This window comes from Tachyglossus aculeatus, chromosome 14 (assembly GCF_015852505.1).
Source record: "Tachyglossus aculeatus isolate mTacAcu1 chromosome 14, mTacAcu1.pri, whole genome shotgun sequence".
Taxonomy (NCBI): Eukaryota; Metazoa; Chordata; class Mammalia; order Monotremata; family Tachyglossidae; genus Tachyglossus; species Tachyglossus aculeatus.
The window spans coordinates 51,200,473-51,224,525 of NC_052079.1; the positions used below are offsets into that span (position 1 = coordinate 51,200,473).

The window sequence follows — 24,053 nt, forward strand, 5'->3', positions numbered from 1 at the left end:
CCCAAATATCCACCTCCTGATTGTGCATGCTAAAGGAGAAGACAGCCAGGGAATGGATAAGTGAAATCCACAGATAACACCCCCTAGACTGTAAACTCATTATGGGCAAGGTGCAGTTCTGCTAATTATGTTGTATTAAACTTCCCCAAGCACTTAGTACTGCGCTGTGCATTTAACTATCTTTTAACTATTAGTTTTCACCTCATTCCCCATCAAACATTTTGTTGCAAGTGCTGGCAGGCAGCAAACTGACTGATGAGTTGAGTTTTCACTCCATTCCCTTCCATTTAGCAAGGTTCTAATGAAAAGTGAAATCCTCAAAAGGCAGGCAGCAGGAAACAGGAGATGAAAGAGGGCTGGATTATCCCAAGGTTGGATTATCAAACCCTGAACAATTTGAGACTTGGCTGATTTGCAAGTTGAACTATTGAATCAAGAAAAAAAAAGACAAGATAAAAAAATAACAGAAAAATGCTTTATTTCCCATAACGCAAGGTAAGAGTCGGTTCACTTGTATTCTTATTTTAATTTAAAATAAAAGTACAGACAATTTATCTGAGTTATTTGATGTTTACAGTCAATTACCTGGAATTTTAACCTAGATTCTATCTGGCCACATACCAAAAGAGGCAGGGGGGAAAAAAAAGAAATTTTTGATACTTGGTTTGAACGCCTGCAGCTGAGCATAACATTAAGTCCAACCTATATTTAGATTCCCCCAACCTTAAAAGTGGACCCTTTAAGCCAGAGCAGAGGTACTTGCTGGCAAGGAAACTTTGTATTTGTAAGTTAGGAAAGATTTCCTCCTTCCAATCTAAGCTCTGGCCAGGAGGACTTCAGGTTTCAGAGCTGCTAATCTTCACCTTCCACTTCAAAGTCATAACATTTGAAAGGTAACATTCTTGTGCATTCTGGATGGCTTGGAATTAGAAACTCAAAACATTCTACAGAAGCTAAAATTATTTTTCTCATTAAATGTCCCCAAGCGTGTTGATTGATTTTTTTAGATATTAATACATTTTATAGGAAAAAAGTAAGATGGCACCATAATCCTGCAGCAGGAAATTCAAGTCAGGTGAAAGGTCAACTCTTAAACCCTCAGGAATATCCATCTGGCATAGCAAAAGGGTCCACTATGAAGGTGAAGGCCTGACTGGTGAGTCTGTAGGAGTTGGAGAAATTATCAAAGCCTTTTTGGTTTCCTGACTCTTCCTAGCCATGATTACCAGGTGGCCTTTGATGATACGCAGCTCTTGTACCGCATTGCTTAGATCTCCACGCAATCCCTCTAAAGCACTTTTTATCTCTCCTAAAATGACTAAAATGGGTTTGGGTGACCCATTCTCCTCAGGGAGGCTTTTATTTGCCAGAATATTATCCCTGGACACAGAGGATAGACCGGATACCTCTTGGGTGGAAAATGCTACCCAGTCACTTTCCGAAACGTCGACAGTTCTGTTTTCTAAACACGATGGGTTTCCGGCAGGATTGGAATAATTAGGGAGAAAGTCCAGCGCACTGATATGGCCGGTCTCCTTTTCGTCTGAGGACACCCCAAAGGGAGCAGGAGGGTAGTTGACTCTAATCTTCATATCTTTGAAAAAAATGGAAGAGGAGGACTTGCCCTGCGAGGGCCAGAAGGGTGATTCGTCAGAATATTTAGGCAAAGGACGAACGATGTCCTCCGGGGTAGCAGAATCGGGCGATGAAATGGAGAAGGAGGAAAAGAAGGGGGGTGTTCCTCCAGAGCTGGTCAAATCTGAAAGGTTTGTCAATGAGAGAAAAATATTATACGATATCTACGGGTGATTACTATTTAAAACTACAACTTATTCTAGAAAGTTTCACGAGAAAGGAGTAGGTAGAAGAGCATTTAATATAATCATGAGACCTAATCAGTGTAGATTAGGAACAAACATCATACAGACTGCAGAAAACAATGCTAGAGGAACAGCACTAGGTTGCCTCAATAAACCAGATTTACTCCAGAATATTAATACAAACTTGGATTAATCAATCAATTAATGGTATTTATTAAGCAGTTACTTTGTGCAGAGCACTGTACTAAGCACTTGGGAGAGTACAATACAACAAGATAACAGAGTTGGTAGGGAATAACTCAGTCCTCTAGACAGTAAGCTTACTGTGAGCAGGGAAGGTGTCTACCAACTCTGTTATACTGTACTCTCCCAACAGCTTAGTATAGTGCTTTGCACACAGTTACCACTCAATAAATGTCATTGATTTTGTGCAAGTTAAATAAAATCCGATCAAGGAACTCTTGGGCCTCATCCTAAATGAGACAAACACTCTGTTAGCAAGTAAAATACTGAAAGCCATTCCCGGATACATTTTTAATAAGAATAATAATGATAATTTTGGTATTTGTTAAGCGCTTACTATGTGCCCAGCACTGTTCTAAGTGCTGGGGGAGATACAAGGTAATCAGGTTGTCCCACATGGGGCTCACAGTCTTAATCCCCATTTTCCAGATGAGGTAACTGAGGCACAGAGAAGTTAAGTGACTTGCCCAAAGTCACATAGCTGAGAAGTGACAAAGGCAGGATTAGAACCCATGACTTCTGACTCCCAAGCCCACGCTCTTTCCACTGAGCCATGCTGCTTCTCTGCTTTTTAAACCAGAAGGCTGGTGGCTGCATTAAACTACAAGTTGCCACACACAGAATGAGCTCTATTCTCCCTTTTGCCAACAATTCTGCTAAATGGGATTCCAAACAAGGGACTCGATTTTCTGTTATTTTGTTCCCGAGGATAAGATCAACTCTGGAAATCCACCATTTGCTACTCAGCATCCCTGAGAAATTCTGGGAGAAGTGCTTAATGTTTTATCAACAACTTCAAGGTCATCACTATCCACATCATTACCACAACCCAGGCTCAACAATTGGAATTTATTGTACAGTTATAAAGGTGCTAGACAATGTAAGCTCCTTGTGGGCAGGGAATGTGTCTGTTTATTGTTATATAGTACTCTCCCAAGTGCTTAGTACAGTACTTTGCACACAGTAAGTGCTCAATAAATACGATGGAATGAATGAATGAATGGGTAGGAACAAAACAGAACATACAAAGATAAAGGCCTGCCTTCATAGAACTTAAAGAGACGAGGCATATAATATACACTCTTCTTCTTGTTTTCATACTAATTTGTTTTTGCTTCCATGTTCATTTTCCCCTTTTGTCCTTGTTTGTTTTTGGAGTAATGGCGATGTATCTTTGTGAGTGGATCCCACACTATTCCCATTTCAAAGAGGTGATTAGCATGCTGGTAGAAGCAGGGACCAAAGGCCAGGTGATTAAAGAGAATTTCTTTCGGTTCCCACTCAATACATTGAGGAGGAGCTGCGATTTAAGGAGAACTTCAATGAAGGAAGGGAGGTAATTTACTGGGATTTAGGTGGGAAGATATTCAAGGTGGACTATAAGATATAAAATATAAGATGGACTATAAAAACTAATAGAATAAAGGGAGGTAAGTGAATGTGGTGAAGGAATGTGGTGTTAGACTGACTGAGCTGGAGGTGGGATTACCTGATCATTAGGGGGAGAATGATGAATTGATCTAAGTAAGAGTTCATTGATCTAAGTAAGAGTTCATGCAGGTTGAGTGTGAGAAAGCTTACGCATGAAGCAAAGAAAGTGTCTAAACTGGAAAGGGGAGAGATAGGGTGAAAGCAGTGAGCAGGAAGACACTTTGGGTTGAAGTATTTGAAACTGCTGGAGAGGGGAAAAATTAGAACTAGTTGTATTTTGGAGGATTGTTAATTGTTACAGTTTGGGTGCCTTTTTATATAAGAAAGAAAAACAGCAGGATTAATGGCCTCTTGTGGTGTCCCACTCAGTTTCTTTCACTAGCAAAAGGTGAGGAGAGAGAATAGCTCTGACAAATGACCAAGTTCCCACAACTCAAGCACAAAACGTTTGTAAGGTTGGATCAGAAATACTGAGGAATATGAAGCAACACGATGGAAGGAGTAGCAAGTGTTGACCCATTTTGGATTAGAGAGACAGCACAGTTGATTGGAGGTGGGGAACAAAAATAATTTGTGGGCCTTAGAAAGAGCATGGGCTGTTGTGAGACCTTGGGCAAGTCATTTAACTTCTCTGTGCCTTAATTCCCTCATCCACAAAATGGGGATTCAATACGTATGCTCCAATGTTAGCCCCATGTGAGACCTACCCCAGCACTTAGTTCAGTGCTTGGCACATAGTAAGTGCTTAACAAATACCACAGTTATTATTATTATTCCCAACAGCCAACAACAATGTCACACTCAACTTGAAATCCAAAAATATTTAGATATTCCTGGATTGCTCACATGCACCCATAATGGTTTATCAAAATGGGAAATTTTTCAGTAATTTCAGTTTGAGAGGGGTGTTTTTTAACAGTATTTGTTAAGCACTTTCATTCATTCATACAGTCATTTATTGAGTGTTTACTGTGTGCAAAGCACTGTAGTAAGTGCTTTGGAGAGTGCAGTATAACAATAAACAGACAAATTCCCTGCCCACAATGAGCTTACAGTCTAGAGATGAACATACATGTGCCAGACACTGTTCTAAGCACTGGGGTAGATACAAGCTAATCAATTTAGACATAGCCCATGTCCCACCTGGGGCTCTCAGTATTAATCCTCATTTTACAAATGAGGTAGCTGAAGCCTAGAGAAGTGAAGTGACTTGCCCAAGGTCACACAGCAGGCAAGTGGCGGGGCCGGAATTAGAATCCCAGACCCGTGAGCTACCCACAAAGCCGCACTGCTTCTCACATAAAAATTCCCACTTGTTCTAAATACAATTCATGATTTTTCGGAAGGTGGATGGATTTCATTAACTGAACACATTCAGAACTCCTCATTGTGCAAAACAGGGACAGCGTTTCATTTTCCACTCCGATTATTATTCAGAATCTTTATGCTGATTTACAATACCTGATATGTCATAAAGCTATATCGCAGAACTATGATGTCCTGACATTTTCTGTCTATAGAAAATGTCTCATTTTAAGAAACCTAAGTGGCTTTGTTCACTTGTCACTCTCATTAAGATGCAAACCTGAAGCAGTGTGGTCTAGAAGCAGCGTGGCTTGCTGGAAAGAGCACGGGCTTGGGATAAGAGGTTGTGGGTTCTAATTCTGCCTTCACCACTTGTCAGCTGTGTGACTTTGGGCAAGTCACTTAACTTCTCTGTGCATCGGTTACCTCATCTGGAAAATGGGGTTTAAGACTGTGAGCCCCACGTGGGGCAATCTGAAAACCTTGTATCTCCCCCAGCGCTAGAACAGTGGTTGGCACATAGTAAGCGCTTAACAAATATCATCATTATTATTATTACTATTGGTGGAAAGAGCCTGGAACTGGCAGTCAGAGAACCTGGATTCCAAACCCGGCTCTGCCAGCTGTGTGCTGTGTGACCTTGGGCAAGTCACTTAACTTCTCTGTGTCTCCATTTCCTCAACAGTGAAATGGGGATTCAACGCAGTTCTCCCTCCAACTTAGACGGTGAGCCCCATGTGGGACAGGGACTGCCTCTGGCCTGATTAACTTGTATCCACCCCAACGCTTAGAACAGTGCTTGACATTTAGAAAGTACTTAACAAATACCATAATAAATAAAAGTAAACTTTTTTTTGCTCTGGTTCTGAAGTAGAGCTAAATTCATTCATTCACTCAGTTGTATTTATTGAGCACTTACTGTTTGCAAAACACTGTACTAAGCACTTGGGAGAGTATAATATAGGATAGGATAGGATATATATAATATAGGAGAATATATATAATATAGGAGAAGCAGCGTGGCTCAATGGAAACAGCACGGGCTTTGGAGTCAGAGGTCATGGGTTCAAATCCCAGCTCCACCAACTGTCAGCTGTGTGACTTTGGGCAAGTCACTTAACTTCTCTGTGCCTCAGTTACCTCCTCTGTAAAATGGGGATTAAGACTGTGAGCCCCATGTGGGACAACCTGATCACCTTGTAACCTTCCCAGCACTTAGAACAGTGCTTTGCACATAGTAAGCACTTAATAAATGCCATCATCATCATCATCATCATCATCATATAACCACAGACACACTCCTGCCCACAGGGAGCTCACAGTCTAGAGGATAATGGAGCTAAATCGAGGGACTGGATTATTTGGAGGGTTGGGTTGATAAGACACAAAATTCCTTTTCTATAAGGTGTGTTTTAGATGGGTGTATTAGATTAGATCCACAATGATAGGGCTTTGTGCTTTCCTAAACCAAGCAGGAAAACTCCTGCTGAAATTGTTATTGGCTTAGAAGCCTGGGGTCAGTTTAGCCTATGTTTGCTACCCCACTGGGCAGAATAGAGGCCCATGGCTCCCTACAGCTCTTTTAAACCCCTCTGACCAGAAGGAACTGGAAGATAGCTTTTAGCAGTTGTTTGCCGAACTGACTCTTTCACATTTCTTTTGGAGGATGGTTAATTGTTACAATTTGGGTGCTTTTTATATAAAATAGAAAAATAGCACGATTAAATGGCTTCTTTTGGTGTCCCACTCGGTTTCTTTCACTAGCAAAAGGTGAGGAGAGAGAACAGCTTTAACGAAAGACCAACCCCACTAGCCAAATGCCAATGCACAAAATTGAACAAATAAAGGAACAAAGTGGTAGGTCGAAATAAAGATTCGTGCCAATGATCACAACAGGATATGTGCTGACTCTTTCTACTGCCGATTAGATAATACATTCTCACTAAAAAAAAAAATCTAGGAAATGTAGAATTAAACTTTTTGGCCGTGATTGCAAAGGGCAAATCTAATGACAGATTTAAAAAAATATATATCTAATGCCACTTAGGTCTAAGGGCGCTAATCTGTCTTGCTACATGGTTAACATTAGAAAGCCTTGCTCCTAGAGATTTCTGCAGCATCAGAATGATTTGGTAGAGAACCTGTAGACTCAGCTAGTCTTTGCCGAGATGTTTTGTAGGCTTGAGAATGGTTCCTGGGTGGCCTTCATCTTCTTGCCAGCTCTGGGGACTGTCCTGAGGCAACCTAAAACCCACCCCCAAGTGCTGTGTGTGTATGTGTTGGGGGGCGTAAGGAGGATTGGAGCCTGAAAGGAGAGCTCTGCCTATCCATTACAGACACGTGCTGATGTCTGCTTCCAGGGGTGGGCTCAGATTGTAGGGGTAATGATATGTGACTCTAAAAACACTCATCTTATCTGCACTGCTCAATCCCTGCTCATTTGGGGTTGAAACTTAGCATCAGGCTTGTTCAAGTCAAAAATAGATCTTCCTGCTGAAAAATTATCCAAAAAATAATGCCTGTGTGGACACGGGCTTTAAATCGTGCAGTTAGTGTGGAAAGTATCTAGCCCCCAAACCATCAAAGGCAGAAAGCAAGCCGCTGAGAGGAAAGAATCTGAAAGTAAAGACAAACAAAAGGAGAGGAGGGGAAGGAAAACAGAAAGCCCTGTTGGCCAGGAAAAGCCCACCCTAAAAAAACTAAGAAGGAAATGATTGGGAGAGATAGAAGAGAACCTAGGAAAGTCATGAAAGGAGAACTCAGAGAAAGCTAAAGAAAGTCTAGAGGGGAAGAGAAACAAAGCTCAGGGCTGTAGAGGAAAAGTCTAGCAACAAAGAAGTCACCCTGAGGGGAAATAAAAAAAGAGGGAAGTGCTAACAGGCAGTTAAGAGGGGGGAAAAGCCAAGATCTTAGGTTATTATACATTCATAAATGTTATACAGTCACATAGGTTACTAAAACTCTGACAAAACTCTGAATCTGCCTAAGACAAAAGGGCAAAATGGGAGTGCATACAAAACATTCCGAATCGAAATGGCTGTTGATCATTCTGGCAGTGATGTTGCTCTTGATGGATTCCATCAATTTAAAGATACTTCAAAAATTCAAGAATGAGAATACACTTACTTCCCAACTAGTATTAAAGCAATAATTATTGGGTCAGTCAACATATTTCATTATTGCGGCAGGAAGATACATAGGGAAAAAGATTAATGTCTCCACACTCAAGTAATTTACATTCTAATGGAGACATCACAAATGCTTTAGCATGGCCTAATGGATAGAGCCCGTTCATTCAATTGAATTTACTGAGTGCTTACTGTGTGCAGAGCACTGTACTAAGCACATGGGAGAGTGCAAAACACCAATAAACAGAATCATTCACTGCCAACAACAAGATTACAGTCTAGAGGACAGTAAATTCTCAGCCAGGGCCCGAGAGTCAGGAGGACCTGTATTCTAATCCCAATTCCACCACTTGTGGTATTTTTAAAGTGCTTACTAGCCAGACACTGTACTAAGCGCTGGGGCGGATACAAGCAAATCAGGTTGGACATAGTCCCTGTCCCAAATGGGGCTCACAATCTCAATCCCCATTTTACAGATGAAGTAACAGGCACAGAGAAGGGAAGTGCCCAAGGATACACAGCAGACAAGCAGCAGAGCCAGAATTAGAACCCATTACCTTCTTACTCCCAGGCCTGTGCTCTATTTACTATGCCACTTGTCTGCTGTGTGACCTTGGGCAAGTAACTTCACTTCTCTGTGCCTCTGTTACCAGCTATTCATAGGCGTATTTGCCACTAGTACATTTTATTGAACTTCAGCGTGGTAGGCTGAGTTTAGGCAAATAGGATATTTTTGTCGGGAGACTGCATCCTCCTCAATTCCTCCTACTTGAAATGGGAAGCCACTGATTGATAACTCTATATAAGGGTGCTTTGGGCTCATTGTTACCCTCCAAATCAAAGGCTGCTTGCCTGGATTCTTAGGAGAAAACCATCAGTAGATCAATAGTGTATATTTAGTGCCTCTGTGTGCAGAGCAATCAATTAATCGATGATATTACTTAAGCACTGACCTAAGTGCTTGGGAGAGTACAGCAGAATTAGTAGACATGATCCCTTACTTTAAGGATCTTACAGTGTAGCTGGGGAAAGAGGAACTAAAATAACTTGTACGTAGGAGGAAGCAATAGAGTACAAAGATATGCAGCTAAGAGTTTAAGGGGATTGTGAGTACCTAAATGCTTAGGTGGTGTGGAAGTGGCAGTTGTGGCAGGTATAGGATGGGAAGCTGAGAGATTAATCAGGGAAGGCTTCCTGGAGGTGATGGTATTTCAGAAGGGAAATACTATTTGGAAATGGAAAAGCATAAAGTGCTAACAATCTGGCAAAAATGCCGTTGCCAGAGTTTCCTCGGTGTTACATGACTTCAGAAACCTGATTTAGGCCTGCATAATGCAATTTACACCAATTTTAAGTTGGGACTTAACTTCAGGTTTGTCCCTTGCAGATTTGCCCCTCAAAGTGATCTTTAAATGGAAATATGATCTTCAAAAAAATACACTTGCCCTAAATTAACCTAGCTAGAGTTGACAGAAATATTAATGAATTTTAAAGGATTACTGGTGTGACTAGGCCCAAGGATTGCTTTTCTTGCAAAACTGCCTAATTGAAATGTACACTCCTTTGTCAAAAATTATTAGTAGCAGTAGTAGTAGTAGTAGTAGTATTAAATGGAAATATGATCTTCAAAAAAATACACTTGCCCTAAATTAACCTAGCTAGAGTTGACAGAAATATTAATGAATTTTAAAGGATTACTGGTGTGACTAGGCCCAAAGATTGCTTTTCTTGCAAAACTGCCTAATTGAAATGTACACTCCTTTGTCAAAAATTATTATTATTATTATTATTAGTAGTAGTAGTAGTAGTAGTAGTAGTAGTGGTAGGATAGTAGACTGTGAGCCCGTTGTTGGGTACAAACCATCTCTATGTGTTGCCAACTTGTACTTTCCAAGTGCTTAGTACAGTGCTCTGCACACAGTAAGCACTCAATAAGTATGATTGAATGAATAGTAGTGGTAGAATTCTGGGATTCATTTATTCAATCATATTTATTGAGCATTTACTGTGTGCAGAACACTGTACTAAGCACTTGGGAGAGTACAGTATAACAACAAACAGACACATTCCCTGTCCACAACGAGTTTACAGGTCTAGATGGGGAGAAAGACAATGATATAAATAAATACATGACAGATCTGTACATAAGTACTGTGGGTCTGGGAGAGGAAGTGAATAAAGAGAGCAAGTCAGGCGACTAGAAGGGAGTGGGAGAAGAGGAAAAGGGGGCTTAAGGAAGGCTTCTTGGAGGAGATTTGCCTTCAGTAAGGCTTTGAATGGGGTGAGAGTAATTGTCCATCAGTGGTATTTATTAAGCATTTACTGTGTGCAGAGCACTGTTCTAAGTGCCGGGAGAGAATCCACAGGTGAAAATTAGACACAATATCTGTCCCTCTGAAGGGCTCACCTAGTTTTTAGTGATCTCTGAAGCAGTGCATTGAAGACTTCCTTGAGTTCATACAAGTTGACAAATTGCCCAACACTGACTAGCTTCCAAGACAAAAGCCCTAACACCTTCAGAATGCCGTTAGAGCAGATCAATAGCTCAGATTCTCAGGATTCTGATTTCAAACCTAATAATAAAGACAGCTGGTTGCTTCCCCACAACCCTCCTCATGGATATGGATGTACCATTTTTTCCTTTTAACAGCCCATCACGGACCGCTCATTCCTATATCTCTGAATCCTTCTAACAGCTCTAATTCCCTCTAATAAAGCTTTATGGGCTTCTCATCCATTAATCTAGCCAACCCACTGTCTCAGTTAAAAAGCTGAGTTGACCATGAAACCACTAACCACTAATCCCTTGAACAGTGGAAAGGGAGGAGTGCGAATTCTTTTTTCACATTTTTCCTGTAGCTTTCTCCACTCTTTCACATGGCACTCTCCTTGTTAAAACTAATTTGTGCATTTCTGGGAATCTTAATATAACAACTTTAGTTATTTTCATTAATGGGGTGCCTTTCATCTGAGCCAAAGGTAGTTTCAAGGCATTATGTTAATACTGGTTTGTAAGGATTATTATGCCCAATAAGGGACAATATGGTTAATATTTAGATGAATGCCTGAGCCAAAAATTGCACTAGCCCTATTCCTCTTCAAGGAATAGACATAATCACATAATACAGGGCTCAAATAGTATCAGGCAACAGAAAAGATTCTGGATCTGACCCCAGTTTCTCATTTATCTTGCACCACATTACATCATTCATTCATTCAATCATTTATTGAGTGCTTACTGTGCGCAGAGCACTGTCCTAAACACTTGGGAAGCATCCTTCTTTAATGTTTTCAGATAAGAGGGTGAGAGAGAGGGAGAAGACTGTTCTAGCATATTCTCCACATAGTTCAGCCTGGAGACCAAAACACACACAAATATGAAACTTCTCCCTTGCACAGACCCATACTAACTACCTCAGTTGTCAAACAGGAAGCTCTTATTTAACGCTGGTTGTTTCTAATTTGATCTCCATTTATGTGGCTCAGTGCCTGTGGTAAATCTCTCCCCCAAGTGCTGGTAACCCAAGATATCAATTATGTTTTAGCACCTTTATCTAAAGGACCGGTTTCGGAAGGCACATTGTACAAGCGCTAGGTGAAAAGAGAGGACAAGAAAAGGAGAGATGATGTAGTAAGGCTCCTGAGAAGGATAAAAATAAAAGCTTAATACACAAACCATGTGGGGTGATAAGACTCACCATGTTGTGTGTAGGGGTTGGAGCCCGTACTATCCACCGGAACAATACTGGAGGTTCTTGAACTGAAGTTTGGCAAAGCCGTTTTGCTCATCTCTGGATTTTGTATGGAAGAAGACAAACTTGATTTCAGGTACTTCCCACTTTCACTTCTCCTGGAAGGATGAAACGCTTTCAACGCAGAAGAAACATAAAGGGTCTCGACAGAAGCCTGAGGCTTGTGAGAAAATTTGTCTGAGGTTGAGGACTTTAGATTAGTATTAACAAACTCTTCTCCATTTGGGGACCAAAAATCGTGCATCATTCCCAGTGCTTCAGAATTGTTCAGAGCGGAGGGTTTTCCTGGAGGCAGCTGTAAAGTTTTTCGGGTAGCAAAATTTGAAATCGTTATATCTGGTCTCCTCCCTGACTCCAAATTTGCTTGGGCAAATGAGCTTTGTTCCAAAGAGACAGGAACTGCATCTGTAAAGCAACAAATCAGAATGCTAATTTTTTTTTAAACCTACTTCATGTACAGTAGCATCCCATCTCCTCTGATTACCACCAATGTTGGTTACCACCAATGTTGCAGTCTATTTTTTGAACAGTTTCCTCAGTGTCACGAAAGTGCCAAAACTAACATTAAATCACAAGCAGTGAAATCCAGGAAGCTATCCGTGATACCTAGAACGCAATCAGTTTCCTAACATTGCAGCAATCAGTACTCATTGCAAGCCAGCTTTGCTCGATCATCATATTCAATGGTATTTATGGAGAACTTACTATGTAGAGGATGCTATTCTAAGCACTTGGGAGAGTACAATATAACAGAGTTGGTAGACACGTTCCCTGTCCACAGTGAGCTTACAGTCTAGGGGGTGGTACCAAAATTTTCCGCCAGCTGCTTTATAGAAAACCGAGGTGAAGGGACTGTAAGCAAGAAGGAAAATAAAACATTTTAAACCAGTAGTCTTTTTTAACAGAGGCTTGGAACCATTCTGTATACTAGGCCTCTCCCAGTTCCTTCTAAATCACAGGCTGGCCGCATCCCCTTATATTTCCTACCTTCACGGAGTAAGATTGGGTTAATTAAGGCTAGAAGGCTGTAATAACCACAACATAGGCAAAAACTCAGACTGGAGAAGGTAGACGTCTGTCATGACTTAAGGCAATTAGGTTACACAGGAAAATGTAGTAGGGGCAGGGGCCAGGGGAGAAACACAAAAATTATCTTATGCTGGGAAGCAGTGTGGCCTAGCGGAAAGAGCACGGGCCTAGAAAAATCAAAAGACGTGAGTTCTAATCCCAGCTCTGCCAGATACCTGCTGTGTGACCTTGGGTAGATCACTAGCTTCTCTTTGCTTCACATCCCTCATCTGCAAAATGGGAATTCAATGCTTCTTCTCCCTCCTACTTAGACTGCGAGCCCCATATGGAACCTGATCACCTTGCATTCCCCCCAGTGTTTAGTACAGTGCTTGGCGTGTAGTAAGGGCTTAACCAATATCCCAATTGCTAAACTCAAAGCTTAAGGGGAATCTAAAATTTAGGTTCTGCCTGGCCTTGGGATGTCTGCTTTTGCAAGAGTCCTGTGTCTTGTTAACTCTGGAATAGAACGCATCCCGCTCTTTTGATATGGTACCCAAACAATCCTTGTTTGAATAATAGGAAGGAAATTAAATCCTTTTTGAAAGTTGGAGTGGATGATTGCTCAAACAGTGTAGAACAATGAGCTCTCCAGGGAAGGTACAAAATGTGGGTAATCTGGGTAAACTCTCCAAAACGGGAGCAGTGTAGCCTAGTGGAAAGAACATGGACTTGGTATTTACAGGACTTGAATTCAAATCCTAACTCCACTGCTTAACTCAATCGTATTTATTGAGTGCTTACTGTGTGCAGAGCACTGTACTAAGCACTTCCTCCCCATTGCCCTCCCTTCCTCTGTCCTACCCCCTTCCCCTCCCCACAGCACTTATGTATGTTTGTACATATTTATTACTCTATTTTATAAATGATGTATATATAGCTATAATTCTATTTATTTTGATGGTATTGATACCTGTCTACTTGTTTTGTTGTCTTTCTCCCCCTTCTAGACTGTGAGCCCGTTGTTGGGTAGGGACTGTCTCTATATGTTTCCGATTTGTACTTCCCAAGAGCTTAGTACAGTGCTCTGCACAAAGTAAGCGCTCAATAAATATGAATGAATGAATGAATCACAACTTCCCTGTGTTTTAGTTTCCTCACCCATAAAATGGGGATGAAATACCTGTTCTCCCTCCTACTTCTCTGAGCCGCACGAGGGGCAGAGACTGTATCTGTATTTTCATTCATTCATTCAGTTGTATTTATGGGTGCTTACTGTGTGCAGAGCACTGTACTAAGTGCTTGGGAGAGTACAATATAACAGTAGACACTTTCCCTGCCCATAGTTATCTAGTATCTTGTATCTACCCCAGTGCTGAGTACAGAATTGGTCACATAGTAAGCTTACCATAGTAAGCAAATACCATCATTATTATTATAACAAGAAACTTTCAGGCAAGCTTTTCTCCATCACTAGAGAGAAAAGCAAAGACCCATCTCAAGACAGCCCTCTCTCACCTCCAAATCAAGTTCTGTGGTCTATTAGTGCTGTTCCAGATAATAAAAATGGTGTTTGTTAAGTGCTTACTATGTGCCAGGCACTTTACTAAGCGCTGGGATCGATACTAGCAAATCGGGTTGGACACAGTCCTTGTCGCATGTGGGGCTGACAGTCTTTTGATAGACGAGATAACTGAGGCACAGGGAAGTGAAATGACTTGCCCAAGGTCACAAAGCAGATAAGTGGCAGGAGGGATCAGTTCACAAGCAAGCTCCAGATTGGAATTCCAAGCCATGACGACCCTCTCCACAGATTATGAACATAATTCTTCGATGCCCTTTTCATTTTTCTGTTGTTCCCACTGCCATTTTTCTGGTTTGCCCTTTAGTGTGTTTTATATCTCATCATATTGTGATTTTAATAATAGGTGTTACATTCCAATGGAGTTGCTCTGTTGCTGTGACCAATTCTCTTGTTAGTTTGATGCACAGAACCCTATTATAGATTACAAAGAGAGACTTGGCAGGTATGATGAGATTTAAAAAAAAAAGAAGCAACCCGTTGAAATGTATCTCTGATTGGTTTAAAAATTCATGACTGAAGGGATTCCTATTTTAGTAATTATGCTTTTCAAAGGAAAGAGTGCCTAGAGATAAAACAAAGGCCAATATGCTATCGGCTAGAGTTTTATATTGTTAAGGTAGTAGATAGATTGAAAAAGTGTACTAATGCACCAATTTAAGGTAGACACGGATTATTTTTAAAGGCACGGTATGTCTAGCTAAATAATATATTAGAACTAAGTGTTTAATTCTTTCTTGCGGGTGCGTGTGTGGACTGAATACATTTTGAATAAATAGCTCTCTTAGTAAACAAGTTGTAAGCTTCAGGAAGGCGGTGACTGTGTGTTTCTGATGTATTCTTCTAAGAGCTTAGGACAGTGCTTTGCCCTGGGTAAATGCTCAGTGAATGCCGCGGAAAATGATGACGGGAAATGGAGGTAGGACAGTGGTTCGTAATGGTCAAATTTACATCATCGTTTGAAAAGGGGAGAGAATATAGCACGATTAACTGCAAATGAATAATGTTTTTCTACCTTTCCAAATGATAAACAAGAGCTAACTGGTAATATTGGAAAGTGCAATGTGTTCTTGTTCACTGACACCAAGTGTTTGGTGCGCCGCACTCAGTAGGCACTTCAATAAGTACAGTACCTTTGCTGTCTTTGCCATTCCTTTCTTAACGCCTGGCCTCCTATTTAAAGGCTGATAGGCAATAAATAAGATTTGAAAAATTAGTTTTCAGCTTCACTTTTCAACTTTTTTATACAAGTAGACAAGCAGAGGCCTGTCCATTCCATTCCTAGCTTGGGCGGTGGCTAGCGAGTGGAAGGCAATCTGCTAACGGGTCAAAGCTTACCCGTGCTGGGCAGCAGCGTGGAAGAGGGTCGAGGGCGGAGGCTCAAGTCGACTGCGCGGAAGGAGGCAATGGTAAACCACTTTTGGATTTTTACCAAGAGAACTCTATGGAAACGCTACCAGAATGATTGCCGATGGTAGCGGGGTGTTCTGCGAGAGATTTGTCCACGGCGTCGCTATGGGTCAGAGACAACTCGACGGCATAAGGCAAGACTATGAAGATTTTCCAAAGAATCACTAGAAGGTAAGTGTACACACTTCTTCACCTCCAAGTTGGACAATTCTTTAAAAGCATTTTGTCCATAAAAGTTTCTCTTCAGGATTTGTTTCTTGTTTGGCATCATCCAAAATCATATTCACTGGAGGGCCATAACTCATGTCTATGAATTGTTTTTTCCAGTGCTTAGTACAGTGCTCTATACATAGTAAGCCCTTCGTATTATTACTACGATCACTACATCATTTATGTGTCCTGATGCTAGAGGTGGAGATTATTAGCCCACATTAGTACATTCCGAGCCAACGCAAATTATGCTATCTTCTGGGGACAAGGCCAGGAATATTGTTTAGGTGCTTTGTTTAATATGCTTGTTTTTCCCCAAGGGAATTACATCTAATGCATATTAGTTAAAATTTAACAATTTCTAACCTGAATATTATCTGATGTCATCAAAATAATAGCAATAATAATAATAATGGCATTTGTTAAGCGCTTACTATAATAATAATAATAATAATGGTATTTGTTAAGCGCTTACTATGTGCAGAACACTGTTTGAAGCGCTGAGGGGGATACAAGGTGATCAGGTTGTCCCACGTGGGGCTCACAGTCTTAATCCCTTAATAGCTTCACTGGGCCTCAGTTCCCTCATCTGTAAAATGGGGGTGAAGACTGTGAGCCCCCTGTGGGACAATCTCATCACCTTGTAATCTCCCCAGTGCTTAGAACAGTGCTTTGCACATAGTAAGCGCTTAACAAATGCTACCATTATTATAAAATCCCCATTTTACAGATGAGGTAACTGAGGCTCAGAGAAGTTAAGCGACTTGCCCAAGGTCACACAGCAGACATGTGGCGGAGCCGGGATTAGGACGCATGACCCCTGACTCCCAAGCCCGGGCTCTTTCCGCTGAGCCACGCTGCTTCTCTAATAATTGTGGATATTTGTGAAGTGCGTACTGTGTGCCAAGCACTGCACGAAGCACTGGGGGAGATCCAAGATGTGTCTCACGTGGGACTCACAGTCCAAGTAGGAGGGAGAATGGGTATTTCAAGGCTATTTTATAGATGAGGCAACTGAGGCCCGAGAAAGGCTAAGTGACTTGCTCAAAGCCACACAGCAGCAAGTAACAGAAGCAGGAATTGAACCCAGGCCCCCTGATTCCCTGGCCCACGTTCTTTCCACTAGGCTACACTCCTTCTCAACCTTTACAATCCTTACCCTGGATTTTGATTTTCAGTGAAAGTACAATTTTTCATTGTTTTTCTACCTTGAACATTGTACTAAAATTTGACCGTGAGGCCCCTAATCTTTGAGATGCTGAAAGGATTATTTGATTTCTTTTATTTGATTTCTTTTTATTTGATTTATTATTTGATTTGGTATACATATATACCCGTATATATGTATATATGTTTGTACATATTTATTACTCTATTTCTTTATTTATTTTATTTGTACATATCTATTCTATTTATTTTATTTTGTTAGTATGTTTGGTTTTGTTCTCTGTCTCCCCCTTTAAGACTGTGACGCCACTGTTGGGTAGGGACTGTCTCTATATGTTGCCAATTTGTACTTCCCAAGCGCTTAGTACAGTGCTCTGCACATAGTAAGCGCTCAATAAATACGATTGATGATGATGATGATGATTTCAAGTTGGACTACATTTTTCGCCAGTGAGGGTTAATGATACTAAATTTGAATTTTTAATTTTCCAGTTACCTCAAAAATGGGAGAAAGTGAGGGGAGGGATGACATCTAAACTGCTTTTTTCTTCTTATTTTGAAAACCCAGGTTACAGCAAAACCTGTTATGGTATTTCTTATTTATGATTGCACATGCTTCAAAATGATATGATGCTAATTATAGTCTAACAATAAATAACTTTAATTTTTAAAAAATGAAATGACAGATGTGCTTCAAAACAAAACCGGGAAGGACACATCCATAGTTTAAAATGCCTTTCACTGGAAATATGTTCAAATATGATTAAATTTATGCCTACCAATACAGAAATTCAAAAAACAGACTACAGACAATGATTTGAGGATCTCAAAAATCCTAATTTATCCATAAACAAATTAAGTTTCATGCCTACAGTGAAATTTGACCTGCATTACACTCTAAGCTCCTTGTGGGCAAGGATCTATTATATCCTTAGAGAAGCAGCATGGCTCAGTGGAAAGAGCCCGGGCTTCGGAGCCAGAAGTCACGGGTTCTAATTCCGCTCCGCCACATGTCTGCTGTGTGACTTTGGGCAAGTCACTTAACTTCTCTGGGCCTCAGTTACCTCTTCTGTAAAATGGGGATTAAAACTGTGAGCCCCATGTGGGACAACCTAACTTATATTCCCCCCAGTGCTTAGAACAGTGCTTGGCACATAGTAAGCGCTTAACAAATGCCATCACTATTATTATTATTCCCAATTAAAGTTATTATTAATTCTTTATTGGGTTTTATTTTCTGTGTGTGCTTTTTTAAATTTGAGTAGAAAGAAGTTTACATTTCAGAAGCTTTTAGTGATGCTAAATGTTTATAGCATTTGCTAAATGCTATATGTTTCCAATTTGTACTTCCCAAGCGCTTAGTACAGTGCTCTGCACATAGTAAGTGCTCAATAAATACGATTGATGATGATGCATATCTGATGGAGTCCACATGGTAAGTATTTCTTCAGTAAAATTATCCTTTTCGGGAGTTTGCAAATGAGGCCGTTAGTTGAATGAACTGTCTGATTTCACAATCCCCTGTTAATATACATAACAATGACAAAGATAACCTTGCTTAATCCAAAATTTAATAAAATTCAAGCCCTGACTTTAAGGAGAAGGCTCTATATGAGTGAGAAATTTGGTGCTTAGTCCAGGGGGCTGGTTACACAAGGAAACTAGAAATTCTTTACAGTGTGAAAGGGGAAATGCCCCAGAAGAAAATAAAAGAAATATTTATGTTGCAGTTTCGAATGATTAGCCTTTCCATATATCACGTTTCAAAATACAGATTCTCTTGTTGACCGTAGCATGATTGGCAGGTCTTTATACCTCGACCAAATCAACTAAATCCATGTGACAAAATTAGGATGGATTTATACATTCATTTAATTTCATTTTAACAGACAAGGAATCAAGAAAAACTCAAAATTTTCAAAGAATTCTCCCCCCCACACCACCCCGGGTTTTAATTCTATTTTAAATGAAATTATTTTGGGGGTTAGAAATGAGCTTAAACTGTGTAAGGCCCTAAAAATGCATGTTTATGATTAAGACACAAAAAAGACAAAGTAGAAATGTTTGTACTTTGCTAAATTTGAACACGGAGAATGCGAAGTTAAAATAAAAACTTGTTTTTTTATTTGGAGAAATGTCTTTTCACCTCATTTTTTCTATAAACCTTCTTTAAAGATCAGCAATATTGAGTACTAAGTAACCACCCCAAGTAATATCTACATTTAAAAGTATCAAGATAAATAACCATCATTAGTACTAGTAGCAGCATTGTTATTATTGTATTTGTTAAGCATTTACTATGTGTCAAGCACTGCTCTAAGGACTGGGGTAGATACAAATTAATTAAATTGGACATAGTCCCTTTCATTCATTCATTCAATCATATTTATTGAGCGCTTACTGTGTGCAGAGCACTGTACTAAGCACTTGGGAAGTACAAGTTGGCAACATATAGAGACGGTCCCTACCCAACAGCGGGCTCACAGTCTAGAAGGGGGAGACAGACAACAAAGCAAAACATATTAACAAAATAAAATAGATAGACATATGTACAAATAAAATAAATAGAGTAAAAAATACATACAAACATATATACATTTATACGGGTATATACAGTCCCTGACCCACATGGACCCCCCAGTCTGAGTAGGAGAGAGAACAGGCATTGAATCCCCATTTTACAGATGAAGAAACTGAGGCACAGGGAAGTGAAGTGCCTTAATAATAATAATAATAATGATGGTATTTGTTAAGCACTTACTATGTGCAAGGCACTGTTCTAAGCGCTGGGGAGGTTACAGGGTGATCAGGTTGTCCCTGGGGGGAAGCTCACAGTCTTAATCCCTATTTTACAGATGAGGTAAACTGAGGCACAGAGAAGTTAACTGACAAGCCCAAAGTCACACAGCTGACAGTTGGCAGAGCTGGGATTTGAACCCATGACCTCTGACTTCAAAGGCCGGGCTCTTTCCATTGAGCCACGCTGCTTCTCACAGCAGCGTCACCAGCTGCCGTGACACAGCAAGGCCAAGGTCACACAGCAGGCAACTGTCAGAGTCAGGATTAGAACCCAGGTCCTCCGACTCCCAGGCCTGTGCTCTTTCCAATAGGCCATGCTACTCCTCCATCCCCCAAATTACATATTCAGTGTCATTTTATCAGAGTTGGGGGGATCAAATTGTGCAAATTTTATGTTTGTACAATACAGAAGTCCTCATCCTCCCACCCAAACCCTCACCTCTCCGCAACTTTCCTATCACTGTAGACAACCCCACCACCCTCCTTGTCTCACAAGCTCAGAGCCTCGGCATTAACCTCAACTCATCTCTCTCATTCAACCCTCAAATTCGGTCTGTCACCACATCCTGTCAGTTCTACTTTCACAACATCTGTAGAATACGCCCCTTTCTCTCCATCCAAATTGCTCCCGCCCTGGTTCAGCGACTTATCATATCCAGCTTCAACGACTGTATCCTCATGTTTTGTTTTGTTGTCTGTCTCCCCCTTCTAGCCTGTGAGCCCGTTGTTGAGTGGGGACCGTCTCTATATGTTGTCGCCTTGCACTTCCCAAGTGCTTACTACAGTGCTCTGCACACAGTAAGCGCTCAAGAAATACGATTGAATGAATGAGTGAATCCTCCCCTTACTTTGCTCTGCTTCCTGCATCACTTTTCTAAAAAATCGTGCCGCCCTTTTCTCACCGCTCCTCAAAAATCTCCATTGGTTGCTCTGCATCTAACAGAAACTGCTACCCACTGGCTTTAACGAGAAGCAGCGTGGCTCAGTGGAAAGAGCACGGGCTCTGGAGTCAGAGGTCATGGGTTCAAATCCCGGCTCTGCCAATTGCCAGCTGTGTGACTTTGGGCACTTAACTTCTCCGTGCCTCAGTTATCTCATCTGTAAAATGAGGATTAAGACTGTGATCCCCCCGTGGGGCAACCTGATCACCTTGTAACCTCCTCAGCATTTAGAACAGTGCCTTGCACATAGTAAGCGCTTAATAAATGCTATCATTACTATTTAAGGCAGTCAATCAGCTTTCCCGCTCCTACCTCAGTTTGCTCACCTCCCGCTACAACCCAGTCTGCACACTTTGCTGATCTAGTGCTGACCTACTTAATGTAGCTCGATCCCATCTCTCTCATCATTGACCTCACATCCTCCTTCTGGCCTCATACACATTCCCTCTTTAAATTGGATAGACCACTACTCTCCCCATCTTCAAAGCCCTATCAAAATCCCAGACTTTCTCATTTTCCCTCCTTATTTACCTTCCCTTCTGTGTTGCCTATGTACTTGGTCTGCTCGCTTTAATAATAACAATAATAATAATAGCATTTATTAAGCACTTACTATGTGCAAAGCACTGTTCTAAGAGCTGGGGAGGTTACAAGGTGATCAGTTTGTTCCACAGGGGGCTCACAGTCTTAATCCCCATTTTACAGATGAGGGAACTGAGACCCAGAGAAGTTAACTGACTTGCCCAAAGTCACAGAGCTGACAGTTGGCGGAGCCGGGATTTGAACCCATGACCTCTGACTCCAAAGCCTGTGCTCTTTCCACTGAGTCACGCTGCTTCTCGATTCTTCAAGTGCTTCATATCTTCGTGCTTCAAGTGCTTTAAGCACTTGATACTCACCCCACCCCAGCCCCACAGCACTTAGGATATAAGGATATCATCATCATCATCATCAATCGTATTTATTGAGCGCTTACTATGTGCAGAGCACTGTACTAAGCGCTTGGGAAGTACAAATTGGCAACATATAGAGACAGTCCCTACCCAACAGTGGCTACCAATCAATCTGCACATCAGGCAGGATATACATATCATTATACCCTGCTGCGTATAAGGATATGTATACAGATATACATATCCTTATACCCTGCTGCATCCCCTCTCTGTAATTTATTTTAATGTCTGTCTCCTTGATTAGATTGCAAGCTCCTTGAAGACACTCATAACTTTATTGTATTGTACTCTCCAAGGTGCATAGTACAGTACATTGCACATACAAGGGCTCAGTAAATACCACTGATTGCTGGATTACAATAGTTCTTAAGGAAATATAGCTTAGCATCAGCAGAAATATTTGTTGAGCACCTACACTGTTCTTGGGATGCATACAACAGTACAAGTTGCTTGGGAAACGTCAACTAGAATCAATCAATCAATCATATTTATTGAGCGCTTACTGTGTGCAGAGCACTGTACTAAGTGCTTGGGAAGTACAAGTTGGCAACATATAGAGACAGTCCCTACCCAACAGTGGGCTCACAGTCTAAAAGGGGGAGACAGAGAACAAAACCAAACATACTAACAAAATAAAATAAATAGAATAGATATGTACGAGTAAAATAAATAAATAGAGTAATAGATATGTACAAACATATATACATATATACAGGTGCTGTGGGGAAGGGAAGCGCTCCTATACGCTGGTTAGCACTCTTAATTAGATCAGTGAAACCAGGATATTATTCATGCATTCAATCGTATTTATTGAGTGCTTACTGTGTGCAGAGCACTGTACTGTTTGTATTACGCAAAACAGCGCTAAATGAAGTATAGTTTCCTCCCTGGAGAGTTTGCTCCCTCAATCCAAAAAGCCACCGTGCTGGTCCAAGCCTTGTCATAGTCCAATTTGACTATTACATGAGCCTCCTTACTGGTCTCTCTGCCTCCAGGATCATCCCTTCACCTTGCTGCCCAAATCAATTTCCCCTAAAATTGTTCCGCCCACATCTCTCCACTCCTCAAAAACCTTTAATTATTGTCTACAAAATACCCCCACCTCACAGCACTTATGTGCATAGCTTTGGAGTCTGCCATTTTCCTTTCTGTAATCTATTTTAATGTCTTCTCCCCATTTAAACTCCGAGCTCCTAGTGAGCAGGAATCATGTCTACCAATCCTATTGCTTGGTGTGCACCCAACTCTGCACACAGTAAGCACTCAAATACCGCTGACTGAATGCTTAGATAATTTTGTACTGTAACCGTGAAGTCTTAAACCAGTTTTTTTTTTTAATCTTATTAAGCCATTAGAATGGAAGAAAGGGAATTTCATTTTGCTCTTAACCAACTAGGTCAGGCACTGCCTTGTCTATTTTGTCTGGTTTTCTGGTGTTTAGTCTGATTTATGGAATAAGGGAAGCAGCTTGAAGAAGACCAAAAAAAAAGCCAAGAGCCACTGTTGCAATTTTGCAATTTTGGAAGAAGCCTACTAGCTACAGGGAATTCAGGTTACATATGTTGCCAACTTGTACTTCCCAAGCGCTTAGTACAGTGTTCTGCGCACAGTAAGCGCTCAATAAATATGATTGATTGATTGATTGATTCTAGAACACTTCTGACTTTAAACAACAAGAGAAGAAACTCAAAAGTAACTCCAGACCTTACCCCAAATCTTCTGCAAGAAGATTCTGGCAGGTGCAGACATGACCCGGAGTCATGATTTTCTTATGTTGTTTTTTTTTTTTTTTACAAGGGAACACTCAGACAGGTCACTGTAATATCCTGTGGACAACCCACCATCCAAAATGAGTAATTAGGTGAAAGAACTTCGATTGCTCAGAGAAAAGGATTAAAGATTGCCGGTGTCATGCTTTTAGTAACTGCCATTTTAGTCATACCTCACTTGCTTCCCCCCAAAATGAGTCAAATATTTCAGACTTTTAAAGGTAGTGTCCTATTTCTCAGCCTTCCTTGGATGTTTCAACTGCTGTTTCTGCAACTAAAATCAAGCAGCTTACACCGATATCAGTTTGTCACTGCGTATTAAAAATGGCCTATTAGTTTTAGATTAGTTAGATTACAAACTCCACCAAGCTGCAGCCATGTTATTCGGTGGGCTTAGGGATCTCTGCTTAGCACAGACCTAGAACTCGAAAATTCTATATCAAGGGCGTGACTGTGTTGAAAATGAAATTTTTGTGCTTAGAATTAAACTTTTAAAAACGGAGCTATTAGGGATATGTGGTTACCATTCAGCTAT

General features: G+C 40.8%; 1 protein-coding gene across 1 annotated transcript in view; it reads right to left on the reverse strand.

Annotated features, from left to right (window-relative positions):
* Positions 1 to 461: 461 nt before the first annotated feature.
* ENTHD1 (ENTH domain containing 1) overlaps positions 462 to 24,053 on the reverse strand; it is a 74,056-nt gene continuing 50,464 nt past the window's right edge. The window contains exons 6-7 of the mRNA XM_038756715.1: positions 11,626 to 12,084; positions 462 to 1,759 (exon numbers count right to left, since the gene is read on the reverse strand). Coding sequence (XP_038612643.1) covers positions 1,134 to 1,759; positions 11,626 to 12,084 — 1,085 coding nt within the window. The 3' untranslated portion in view covers positions 462 to 1,133. The remainder of the gene's footprint in view (positions 1,760 to 11,625; positions 12,085 to 24,053) is intronic.